This window comes from Hemiscyllium ocellatum, chromosome 37 (assembly GCF_020745735.1).
Source record: "Hemiscyllium ocellatum isolate sHemOce1 chromosome 37, sHemOce1.pat.X.cur, whole genome shotgun sequence".
Taxonomy (NCBI): domain Eukaryota; kingdom Metazoa; phylum Chordata; class Chondrichthyes; order Orectolobiformes; family Hemiscylliidae; genus Hemiscyllium; species Hemiscyllium ocellatum.
The window spans coordinates 27,166,171-27,179,414 of NC_083437.1; the positions used below are offsets into that span (position 1 = coordinate 27,166,171).

Here is a 13,244-nt window from a genome sequence, read left to right on the forward strand (position 1 = left end):
TCACCCCCACCTTCACCTACGTATCGCCTTCCCAGTTGCCTTCCCCCCAACCCCACCCCTCTCCCATTTATCTCTCAGTGACCTTGGGCCTCCCCCACACTCCTGATGAAGAGCTTATGCTTGAAACATTGACTCTCCTGCCATTCTTACATTAGCATGATTGCATCAGTTGAAGGTCAATGTGATACTGTTGACTATTACTCTCAATTGCATCAACATTATTGATACATCATTGTGATTAACAGTAAGTTTACTACAAATAGGATTTTGGGCAAGATGTGGCTTAGAACACCTGTCTGTATTGTTTGAATACAGAGTACACTGCTTCTCTTTTGATTATCCCTCCAATGAATATCATCTCATGTGTGTGCAGGATGCATTAGATGCTACTTAGCGTGGAATTGAACCTTGTCTACTTTGGTTTTGTGCCGCATTACATGGTGTATTAATCTTCTGAGCCTTTGTTATCATCCTTACAACACATCATGATCCAGTCCCGAAACTGAAATGAAGCTGCAGATGGAAATTTCATGTAGGTTCAGCAAGGAGCATTCGCCTGTTTTGAGGCAACAACTTGCATTTATATAATGCCTTTATAAAGTAGGAAGACATCTCAGGGCAGTTCATGGGAACATGGATTATCAATCAATGACACTGAGACATGCGAGGGTGATGGTTGAGGATTGTTTTTGTGACTGTAAGCCTGTGACCAGCAGAGTTCCACACGGAGTGGTGCTGGGACTTTGATGTGAATGTAGAAAGTATAATTAGTAAGTTTGCAGATGACATTGATGGTGTTGTTAATTCTGAGGAGCATGATCTTAGGCTACAGTCTGTTATTATAAATTGGGCAGAGCAATGGCAGATAAAATTTAATCCTGTGATTAAGTTAGTATTCCTGTGAATAAATGTGAGATGATGCATTTTGAGAGATCTAGTAAGGGAAGAATATACAATGATTGGTAGACCTTAGGCAGTACTGAGGAACAAAGGTACATTATGTACAAGTCCTTAGATCCTGAAGGTATTAGTGCAGATAGAAAAGGTGGTGAAGAAGGCATACGGGATGCTTGCCTTCATTAGCTGGGGCATAGAATATCGGAGAAAGTGAGGAGAAAGTGAGGTTTGCAGATGCTAGAGATCAGAGCTGAAAATGTGTTGCTGGAAAAGCGCAGCAGGTCAGGCAGCATCCAAGGAACAGGAGATTCGACGTTTCGGGCATATCTCCTTTTCCTTGGATGCTGCCTGACCTGCTGCGTTTTTCCAGCAACACATTTTCAGCATAGAATATCGGAGCCAGGAAGTCTTGTTTCAACTTTATAAAACATCGGTTAGGCCATAGATGATACACTGTGCAGTTCTGGTTGCTGCACTATCGGAAAAATGTGACTGTTCTGGAGAGGGAGCAGGGGAGATTAACCAGGATGTTGCCTGCGCTGGAAAGTCAGTTATGAGGAGAAACTGAATAGACTGGGTTTGTTTTCCCTGGATCCGAGGAGGCTTGGGGGAATCTGATTGAGATGTATAACATTATGAGAGGCCTGGACAGGATCAATTGTGACGTGCCTAAGACTGACATAAGTTTAAGATGAGAAATAAACAGTTTAGAGGAAATCTAAGGAAAGATTTTTTTACCCGAAGGGTGGTAGAAATATGGACTGTGCTGAGATGGTGGTGGAGGCAGATACTCTCACAACTTTTAAGAAGCAGCTGGACAAGCACTTAAAATGCCAGGACATAGTAGGCTATGGGCTGAGTGCAGGTAAATGGGATTCATGTGTTTGGGGTTAGCATAGGCATGGTGGTCCAAAGGGCTTGTTTCTATGCTGTATGACTCTGCTCTGGACAAATGATCAAAGGTTTGGTCAAAGAAGGTTTTCAGGAACATCCTAAAGGTGGAAAGAGAAGTCTAGAGGTGATGATTTAAAAAGGAAATTCTAGAGTATAGGACCGAGACTGTTAATGGCATAAGCATGAATTGTGGAGTGAAAGTGATGGGGAAAAATGTTTTCTGCTGTTGTGCTTTTTGGGGAGGATTAGAAATTTGTAGATTCTGTACTCTCTGTCCTTGGTACTTCCTGCTGTGTCTAGTTAGCATCCTTCAGTAACAAAATAAACTGGAAATAAGTAATGGCATCAGTTAGTGTGACAATGAAACTGTTACATTGTTGTGTAAAACCAGTTGGTTCACTAATATCATACAGAGAATAAACAATGCTGTCATTACCTGATCTGTCTTCTATATGATTCCAGTCCCATTTCAATTTGATTCATTCTGAAATAGCTTACCAAGCTATTCAGATCACGAGTGATTCAAGTATTTGACCCACCACCTTTTAAGGGCAGTTAAAAATGGATAATAAATGTCAGTCTAATGGGATCTTGATAAAGATTTTTTTTAAAAATGGGGAGAACATGGATTGCAGTTTGAGTCTGATCCTCTATAAAAGGGATTATAATTAGTTGAGTACTATCTTATATCTCTGTCTCTCATGTTCTGCTCTCAGGGCTGGCTTTCCGAGCCTTTGCTACCACTATGGAATGCCTGCTGGTATCTTCACTGAGTTGTCCTTACGCATGTGTAAGTCGAAACAGTGAGCTAAGTTTAAGCTGCAGTGACAAACCTGGTGAGCCACAAGCTAGTCACATATAGAGAGACGAAAGAGCCATTTGTTCTGTCTCTGCCATGTTGCTAACCACGCCTTCCTTTTGTAAGACCAATTCTCCGCCTTTTCATCATGTTATATGTCATCATTGCTTTCCAGGTCAGCATCCCTCTTCCAATATTTGGATGGTTTTACTCCAGTGGCTTCTTGGGTACATTCAAGCAACTCTGCGAGTGAAAAGGTTCTTCCCTGGACAGTAAGCAGGAGCAGGAATCTGGCTAATTCTTAATCCCCATGGAACTATGACATTGGGGTCAAATTGTTATCTTTCCTCATTTGACGCTTGTGTTTCTAAATCGGGTGTCGGGACAAGGTATTCACACTTTCCCAATCCATCCTCTACTTTATTACTTCACTTGAGAGAACTGTACTAGTCATAAGCCTTGTGAATGAAGGAACAGATGCAGTTATGTAAACAAATATTTTATTTTGTTGTAAACAGTGCAAATGAGTACTTAATAATAATTAATTTATAACAAACATAATGTAATTAAGATAAGAAAAAGTTTCAATATTAAATAAATTCAACTTCACCTCAATTAACATAATTTTAATACATTTTCTGCACCAATGATCCTGAAACTGAAATGTATCTTATCCTAAATAGACAACTGATGTACTTTCCCTCTAGAATTCTACAGATTTGATTGTAAAAGATTAATGTGGCAATTGAATAGATTTTAACAATATTACTGTAAACCCAAGGGTTCAAATCACACCTGTATTTATGCTGTCAGTTTTCTCCCCTCCTGAAGGCACTGCCTATTAACATATCATGAGGCATGTTAAGCTCTGGTATCTAAAGGGTCTTTTATTTCAAAATGTATTAAAGCTAAGTCGATTCCTTTTCTCTTCATGTCCTTTATTTCTTGAGCAACTGGATGAGGCCACCATGTTTCCAACTGACCAATGTCTGCTTTCTGTTCTCAGTTAGATAGGTCACAGCACAGTCTGCCCTTACTCACAGAGGTAAGATCCTTGAATAAAGAACTGGTAGAGGTTTACCTTCTGGATAGAATCCTGGCTGTCATGATGTGATTAAGTAACACATTGGAGTGTGCCCTTACCCATCTTTGAGCCATAAATGAACTGGATTCCTGGGCTCTGAAAGTTTTAGATAAATCCTTTGGTTTTATGCTGGATGCCAAAATATACCTAGTGCGCTTGTGATATTCTCCTACAGTCTGTTTAGAAGGCACTCCATTCATCCTGGTGCCTATTGCTGAAGCTGTAGCATATACTAGAATTTTACAGTAACTATACAATCACTATTTGTCATTCTTATTACATACAGAAATTACAGAGGTTTCAAGTAGTTTCCCGTGAGTACATTCCCATCTGTGTAACTATATAAATGCTTTACAAAATCTAACAGGCTATTCCATAGAATTTAAAACCGTTGAAACTTTCAAAAAGGTGACTTTGTATTAACTATGTTAAATAATCACTGAGCTTTCTGGAACTATATAACCCTGATATATATTAGAAAATACTAAATTAAACCATGCCACTGAGCATTAGAATCTTCCATATTTCGATATTCTCTGAACAAACAGAAGTGTTTTCGAACAATTTGATGTGTGTCCACATTTTACAATTGTTTAAATTCCCTGTCATGAAAACATGTCCAAAGACCGGATGTGCCAATTGTCAGTGTTCACCTGATGACGGCATAACCATTTCAGGGCGTTTAGCTCGTATCTGACAAGGAGGAAACAGATAATCAAATGACTAATATCAAGAATAATCCAATCAATGTCTGAGATAAAACTTATTCCTCAGCTAACAACATTAAACTGCTGTTTATCTGCTCATTAGCACTTTGGAGATATTCTTCAATTTACCTCAGCCTCTGTGTCTACCTCATCTAAGTTTGGTCTCCAAACACCAGACCCCAACTCATCTTCAAACATTTGGTGTTCATCCAAGCTGTATTTTCCTCTTCTCTTTCCCAGAGGCTTCCCATCATTTTGTGTCGGGGTCGCTGCAGTCAAATCTGGAGGATGTTGGGGTGGAGGAAAAGTTTAGACAAAAATGATATTACCACAACTTGCACAAAAGGCAAGCTAAGTCCAGTGAATGAGACTCTTGTTTCTGAAAATAGCTGCCTACTGTTATAATGGTGGAGCTAAACTATACTCAGATGACAACTGCTGGCCGTCCTCTTGACAATATAAATAATTTGCTCATTTTCCAGCTTTTTCTCAGAAACTTTCATGCCATTTTTGATTGAAAAGAAATCACACTTGTTATTGCTTCTTTAAAATTTCTTTTGGTTGCACAATAAACATTTGCTTTTTGCTTAAAATACTTATTTTAATCAAACTTTTCTTCTGCCTTCACACTTTCTCACTCTTATTAGTCAAACTATAACACTGTTTTATTGATTCCCTTAATGCGTATCTGAAATTCCAAAGGTTTCATCCATAGCCGTTTCCAGTAATTTCAAACTATCTTGCCAATTCTTATTGACTAAAGTGATTTAAGTCTTCTTTTAACTTCTCAGCTGAGAATTTCTCCTTAAATATAAACATTTTCACCCTTTCTCTGAGAACGTAACTCATTTTGGCTGTCCAATGCCAACTGCTATATTCCAGAGTTATGGTTCAAATATTATCTGTGTAGCTCTGGTAGGACTCTATATGGTCTACTCAATGTTTTTCAATATCTTATGCTATTTCTAGCTGTTACAAGTATTTTCAGGAAGGCTCAGTATTGTTTTTGACATTGCTGCATTCACCAAAGCAGACAGACTTCATGTACCCTTCAGCTGCTGATTGTTTAAAGATATACTTGCAGTTCTCTGTTTGAAAGTTTTACTTCTTTCTGCTTGGTTGGCTATACCTTTTGTAAAACTGAACATTTCCTTGGGCTAGACTCCTCGTGCAATGGTGTGCATAAACTGAATTTTCAGATGAAGACCTCTGGTACCATTTTATACATTGATAATCTACCTCAACTGTCTGAAATACCTTGGTTAGTTTCATTGCCATTAATTGTTCTTCTTGGTATTAGCCTAAGCTACTGGTATGTATGGGGACAGTTGCCTACATGTTCATCAGAAAATAGGCTCAGTCTTGATAAACAACAATAGTTTCGAACATAGAACATTACAGCACAATACAGGCCCTTCGGCCCTTAATGTTGCGCCGATCTGTGGAACCAATCTGAAGCCCATATATCCAACACTATTCCATTTTCATCCATATGTTTATCCAATGACCATTTAAATGCCCTTAATGTTAATGAGTCTACGACTGTTGCAGGCAGTGCGTTCCACGCCCTTACTACTCTGAGTAAAGAACCTACCTCTGACATCTATCCTATATCTATCATCCTTCAATTTAAAGCTATGTCCCCTCATGCTATCCATCACCATCTGAGGAAAAAGGCTCTCACTGCCCACCCTATCTAACCCTCTGATTATCCTATATGCTTCAATTAAGTCACCTATCAAGGTTCTTCGCTCTAACAAAAGCAGCCTCAAATCCCTCAGCTTTTCCTCATTAAACCTTCCCTCCATACCAGACAACCTCCCTGTAAACCTCCTCTGAATCCTTTCCTAAGCCTCCATATCCTTCCTATAATTTGATACCAGAACTGTATGCAATACTCCAAGTACAGCCACACCAGAGCTTTGTACAGCTGCAGCATGACCTCATGGCTCCAAAACTCAATCCTTGACAATAAAAGCTAACACACCATATGCCTTCTTAACAACCCTATCAACTTAGGTGGCAACTTTCAGGATCTATGTACTTGGACACCGAGTTCTCTCTGCTCATCTACCAAGAATCTTACCATTAGCCCAGTATTCTGCATTCCTGTTACTCCTTTCAAAGTGAATCACCTCCCATTTTTCGACATTAAACTCCAATTGCCACCTTTTAGCCCAGCTCTGCAGCTTATCTATGTCCCTTTGTAACCTGCAATATCCTAAAGCACTATCCACAACTCCACTGACCTCAGTATCATCTGCAAATTTACTAACCTACTCCTCTACGCCCTCATAGAGTCATAGAGATGTACAACATGGAAACAGACCCTCAGTCCAACCTGTCCATGCCGACCAGATATCCCAACCCAATCTGGTCCACCTGTCAGCACCTGGCCCATATCCCTCCAAACCCTTCCTATTCATATACCCATCCAAATGCCTCTTAAATGTTGCAATTGTACCAGCCTCCACCACACCCTCTGGCAGCTCATTCCATACACGTACCACCCTCTGCGTGAAAAAGTGGCCCCTTTGGTCTCTTTTATATCTTTCCCCTCTCACCCTAAACCTATGCCCTCTAGTTCTGGACTCCCCCACCCCAGGGAAAAGACTTTGTCTATTTATCCTATCCATGCCCCTCATAATTTTGTAAACCTCTATAAGTTTACCCCTCAGCCTTTGACACTCCAGGGAAAACAACCCCAGCCTGTTCAGCCTTTCCATATAGCTCAAATCCTCCAACCCTGGCAACATCCTTGTAAATCTTTTCTGAACCCTTTCAAGTTCCACAACATTTTTCTGATAGGAAGGAGACCAGAATTGCATGCAATATTCCAACAGTGGCCTAACCAATGTCCTGTACAGCCGTAACATGACCTCCCAACTCCTGTACTCAATACTCTGACCAATAAAGGAAAGCATACCAAACGCCTTCTTCACTATCCTATCTATCTGCGATTTTACTTTCAAGGAGCTATGAAACTGCATGCCAAGGTCTCTTTATTCAGCAACACTCCCTAGGACCTTACCATTAAGTGTATAAGTCCTGCTGAGATATAAAAATGTCAACAGAAGTGGCCTCAAAATAGATACTTGCAGTACATCACTAGTAACTAAACTCCAGAATGAACATTTTCCGTCAACCATCACCCTGTCTTTCAGCTCGCCAATATCTGGTCCAAACTGCTAAATCACCCTCAATCCCATGCCTCCGGATTTACTGCATTAACCTACAGTGAGGATCCTTATCAAATACCTCACTGAAATCCATATATACCACATCAATTGTTTTATCTTCATCCACCTGTTTGGTCACCATCTCAAAAAACTCAATAAGATTTGTGAGGCACAACCTACTCTTCAGAGAACCACGTTGACTATCCCTAATCAACTTATTCCTCTCAAAATGATTATAAATCCTATCTCTTATAACTTTATCCAACATTTTACCCACAACTGAAGTAAGGCTCACTGGTCTATAATTACCAGGATTGCCTCTACTCCCCTTCTTGAACAAGAGGACAACATTTGCTATCCTCTAGTCTTCTGGCACTACTCCTGGAGACAATGATGACATAAAGATCAAAGCCAAAGACTCTGCAATCTCCTCCATGTCTTCCCAGAGAATCCTAGGATAAATCCCATCTGGCCCTGGGGACTTACCTATTTTCACACTTTGCAGAATTGCTAGGACCTCCTTCTTGCGAACATTAATCCCGGCTCATCTAGTAGTCTATGGCTCAGTATTCTCAACAACATTGTATATTCCCAGTGTGAATACAGACGAAAAATATTCGCACTTCCCCGAATCCTTGGACTCCATGCACAACTTTCCACTACTATCCTTGATTGGCCCTAATCTTTCAATAGTCATTCTTTTGTTCCTGATATACCTATAGTTTATTACATAGTACTAACATCACAATACATTATGTTTAGAATACATAATTGTCTCTTGTATTACAACTTAACTGTGATAATCATGACCAACTGCTCTGCATGCCATCACAAAGTCTATAAAATCATCAAAATGACCAATTTTCCTAACTGACTGCTATTCAGAACAGAAACAGTTCAAACCAAGTTTCCGCCAATCACAGTAAAATAGCTCTACTTATTGTAACACCCAACTTTATCAAAAACAGTGAATACGAAGGATTTCTATTCTACTACCTTATTTAAACTATACCCCTTCAAAAACCCCAAGTACACACTCACTCAATCATGATTAAGTTCATACTGTACATGGCTACAGAATAAAAACATGGTAATAAAATTCTGAAGATCAAAAGTATACACTACAAGTTGTAAAGTTATTTTGTAAAGTTATTTGTAGAGTGGCCCTTTTAATTTTTGCATTGATGACAGTAGATAAAATATGCACTGGCTTAGTGTGTAATGAGTTGAGTCCCTTCCTAAACTCTATTAGTATAACTGAGGGGGTAACCCACTGAAGTCCAACTCCCTCTTGGTTGAAAACAGCACCTATAACATAAAGGATCCAGGTGGACTTCCATGCTTTGAGGCTTCATCCACCAATTGGGACTCCAGCCTTTGGCTAACATTTGGGGACAATCTAAAGTTGCTAAACCTGCTGCCATTGGCTTAATGTAGTGTGTATCCATAAGCTGTAAATAACCTTTAAACTGTTCCAGGTAGAATTTCTCATTCATGTACTAGAGCTACAATTAATTATATCAACAGAACATACATGGAGCTAGATTGATATTTTTAATCAAGTTATTCTGATATGTTATGACAGAGGAGCATTTTGAACCCAGGCCTTCCAGCTCAGATGTAGGGCCATTACTATTGCACCACATTAGTCCTACATATGATGGATTTGCTAATTGTCTAACACTGTACAGGCTCACTACTGCCTTTGTACTGATTTGATCAGGCACAGCCATCCCTGTGATACCTCAGAGAATTGAAAAGCCTCATTACACATACTGTTCTCTGAAACATCACCTAAGTGGGTAAAGTAACAGAATACAAAGAGCAATTACATGCTGTAGAAAAGAGAGGGCAATGAATTGGCAGATAATAAAGCACACTTAAATATAAATTTGCACACAATCAAATCTTCAGGGGAAACAATCAGGTAAAGCATTAAACTAGTTCCCACTGTTAAATTGAGGCACATACCTGTTTGTGGAAATCTGAAATATTCTTCATCTATTGAATACCACTTGAGTGAGTGTCGACGGTCAGAGCCCCTGAGGAAAAGAACAGCTCCTTCAATTAGTTTTTAATTCATTGCCAGAATGTCGGTGTTGTTGACAAAACTGGTCAACTGGCCTCTCAAGTCTGTACTGCCAAAGCTAAATCTAAATTATTCCCTCTTCCAGCAGTTGGCCCATTGTTTTGAATATTACAACATTTCAGGTGCTGATGCAAACATTATTTAAACATTGTAAAATTACACACCTCAATTACCCCGCCCCCCCAGTAGTGCATTCCGGACCCCCACAATCCTCTGAGTGGAAAAAGCTTTACCTCAAAATCCCTTAAACCTCTTGCCTTTCACCTTAAAATTATGTCTGTTTGTTATTGACCGTTCAACTGAGAGGAACAGCTGTTTTCTATCCACCATGTTCATGCCCCCTCATAATCCTATGCACCTCCTCGCCCAGGTCCCCTCTCAGCCTTCTCTTCTCCAAAGAAAACAACCCTAGCTTATGCAGTCTCTCTTCTTAGCTAAACTGCTCCATCCCCAGGCAACATACTGGTGAATCTCCTCTGCAATCTCTCCAGCGCAATCACCTCCTTCCTATTGTATGATGACCAGAATTGCACACAGGACTCTACCTGTAGTCGAACCAGAATCCTGTACAACTCACTTACAACCTCCCTACTTGTATAAACTATACCTTGACTTATAAAGTGTTGTGCCCCATATGCCTTCTTCACGGCCCAGTTATTGTGCCTTGCCACCTTCAGGAATTCATGGAACAACATCCCAAGGTCCCTCTGTTTCTCTGAGCTTCCTAATTTTCTGCCATTCAGTCGATTTATTTATTGGTAGAAAGTTAAGACTGCAGATGCTGGAGATCAGAGTCGAGAGTGTGGTGCTGGAAAAGCACAGCAGGTCAGGCAGCGTCCGAGGAGCGGGAGAATTGACGTTTCCAGCACCAGCCCTTCATCAGGAATGAGGCTTGTGGACCAAAGGGCTGCGGGATAAATGGGAGGGGGGGGGGGGGTTGGGGCTGGGGGGAAGGTAGCTGAGAATGCAATAGGTAAATGAAGGTGAGGGAGAAGGTGATAGGTCGAAAAGGAGGGTGGAGCGGATGGATGGGAAAGGTGATGGACAGGTCAGGAGGGCAGTGCCGAGTTGGAGGTTTGGGACTGGGATAATGTGGGGCGAGGGGAAATGAGGAAACTTGAAATCCACATTGATCCCATATGGCCCAGGACCTGGGCATTCTCCATTGCTAAACCTTTACCACCTGACGCCTGGAGGAAGGACACCTCATATTCTGCCTTGGGACTCTCCAACCACATGGGATCAATGTGGATTTCAAGTTTCCTCAAGCCCCTCCCCCCACATTATCCCAGTCCCAAGCCTCCAATTCGGCACTGCTCACCTGACCTGTCCATCACCTTTTCCATCTTTTTTTTTAGATTAGATTACTTCCAGTGTGGAAACAGGCCCTTCGGCCCAACAAGTCCACACCGACCCGCCGAAGCGCAACCCACCCATACCCCTACATATACCCCTTACCTAACACTACGGGCAATTTAGCATGGCCAATTCACCTGACCCGCACATCTTTGGACTGTGGGAGGAAACCGGAGCACCCGGAGGAAACCCACGCAGACACGGGGAGAATGTGCAAACTCCACACAGTCAGTCGCCTGAGGCAGGAATTGAACCCAGGTCCTTGGCGCTGTGAGGCAGCAGTGCTAACCACTGTGCCACCGTGCCGCCCATCTGTCTGCTCCACACACCTCTCCAACCTATCATCTTCTCCCTCACCTTCATTTACCCATTGCATTCTCAGCTACCTTCCCTCCAACCCCATTCTCCTCCCATTTATCTCTCAGTGCCCCCCCCCCCCCCACCCCACACCAGCCCACAAGCCTCATTCCTAATGAAGGGCTTATGCCTGAAATGTCAATTCTCCTGGTCTTTGGATGCTGCCTGGCCTGTTGTGCTTTTCCAGCACCACACTCGCAAGATTTTATTACCCATTCTTAGCTACACCTTAAAGATGGCAGTGATCTGCTTTCTCCTTGAACTGCTATGATCCATTTTGTGAAGGTCTATGCTGTCACATTGGAAATTCCAGGATTTTAACCCAGTGACAAATAAAAGGAATAACAATGCATTTTTAAGTCAGGCTGGTGGGTGACTTGGATGGAATTTGCATGTGGTGGTTTTCTAATGTATCTGCTGCTCTTGCCCTTTGATGGACCAGTGATGGAGGGAGTGAACATATGAAGTAGTGGATGGGCTGTCAATCAAGTGGGCTGCTGTTTCCTGAGTGGTGTCAATGTTCTTGAGTGTTGTTGGAGCTGCACCCATCCAGGGGACTATTCCATCAAATTCCCCAGGAATTGACAATAACTTCTAAGTGGTCTCCCAGTTAAAGTCCTGTTGGCTGGCACGCCACTCTATGTCATTACAATCAGAACGGGCAATCACAAGCTCTAGTGGTCAACCATCACCCTATCAAGACTCAAACAACTAATCACCTACGCTGGCAATTTCATCCGCCATCCCAAGTGAAATGCATTAGACAGTCTCCAACTGTATTTGATGGAACTTTATAGATATAACTTTATTCTGTGTCTAATTCATGCTGTGGGAGAATTGATGCAATAGTGTGAGGTGTTTTTCTCTGCATCTCACCTCCATGGTGGAGTTTAATTTGAGCAGTGTAAAAGAGCTTTACTCTGTATCTAACCAGGGCCATACCTGTCCTGGGAGTGTTTGACAGGAAAATGTAGAAGGAGCTTGAATCTATGCCTAATACATGTTATAATTGAATAGGGAGTATTTAACAAATGCTTGAACTGAACCTTTTCCTTTAGCCAACATTGCTATTTCTCCTCAAAGTGAGCCTAAAATACAACACAGCCCTTTCCTGAAGAAGGACTCATGCCTGAAACATCGATTCTCCTGCTCCTTGGATGCTGCCTGATCTGCTGTGCTTTTCCAGCAACACATTTTCAGCTCTAAAATACAACACAAACACGCACAAAGTTAATACATACCGTAATCTTTTTCTCCGACAGCAGAATATAATAGTAATGATGATGACAAGGAAGAGGAGCAGACCAGCTGCCAACACACCAAACAACACACCATAGAATCTTGAGTTCCTTGTGAATGTTTGACAGTGTTTCCCTGTATATTGGTAAAATGTATGCTGATAACACCTGAGAGAAGAATTCAGAATGAAAGTGAATGAAATCAGTTGTAGTTCTATACAACAGCCAGAAGGTCATCCCAAATAGAAGCCTGGGACCACTGACTGAATGAATTAACAAACAGTAGAAGGGATCGAACTCCATCAATAGTTCAAATGATAAAGCTCTCATCTCACATGCTACACAGACTAAGAAGGTCTCCTTTGTGATATCCTATTTGATGATTAGGGTGTCTGAGTTAGCTTCATTGTTCAAGTTAGACATCAGAACGTTCTTATCTCTAAGTCTAAAGGTCATAATTTCCATCGTTTGATGCCGCACTCATCTTGAACACATAATCCAGGCCAACACTTCAATTGTGAACGAGTGTGGTTATTGGAGGAACACTAGTAAAAGAGTGCTGCACTGCCAGAGAAGCAGTACTGAGGAAATGCTTCATTGTTGGAGGAACAGTACAGAGGAATGGCCGAACTGTCAAAGGAGTA

General features: G+C 41.3%; 1 protein-coding gene across 1 annotated transcript in view; it reads right to left on the bottom strand.

Annotated features, from left to right (window-relative positions):
• Positions 1 to 4,298: 4,298 nt before the first annotated feature.
• LOC132833582 (mucin-3B-like) overlaps positions 4,299 to 13,244 on the bottom strand; it is a 53,943-nt gene continuing 44,997 nt past the window's right edge. Inside the window, exons 9-11 of the mRNA XM_060851950.1 lie at positions 9,532 to 9,602; positions 4,511 to 4,662; positions 4,299 to 4,367 (exon numbers count right to left, since the gene is read on the bottom strand). Of these exons, the coding sequence (XP_060707933.1) occupies positions 4,317 to 4,367; positions 4,511 to 4,662; positions 9,532 to 9,602 (274 nt within the window). The 3' untranslated portion in view covers positions 4,299 to 4,316. The remainder of the gene's footprint in view (positions 4,368 to 4,510; positions 4,663 to 9,531; positions 9,603 to 13,244) is intronic.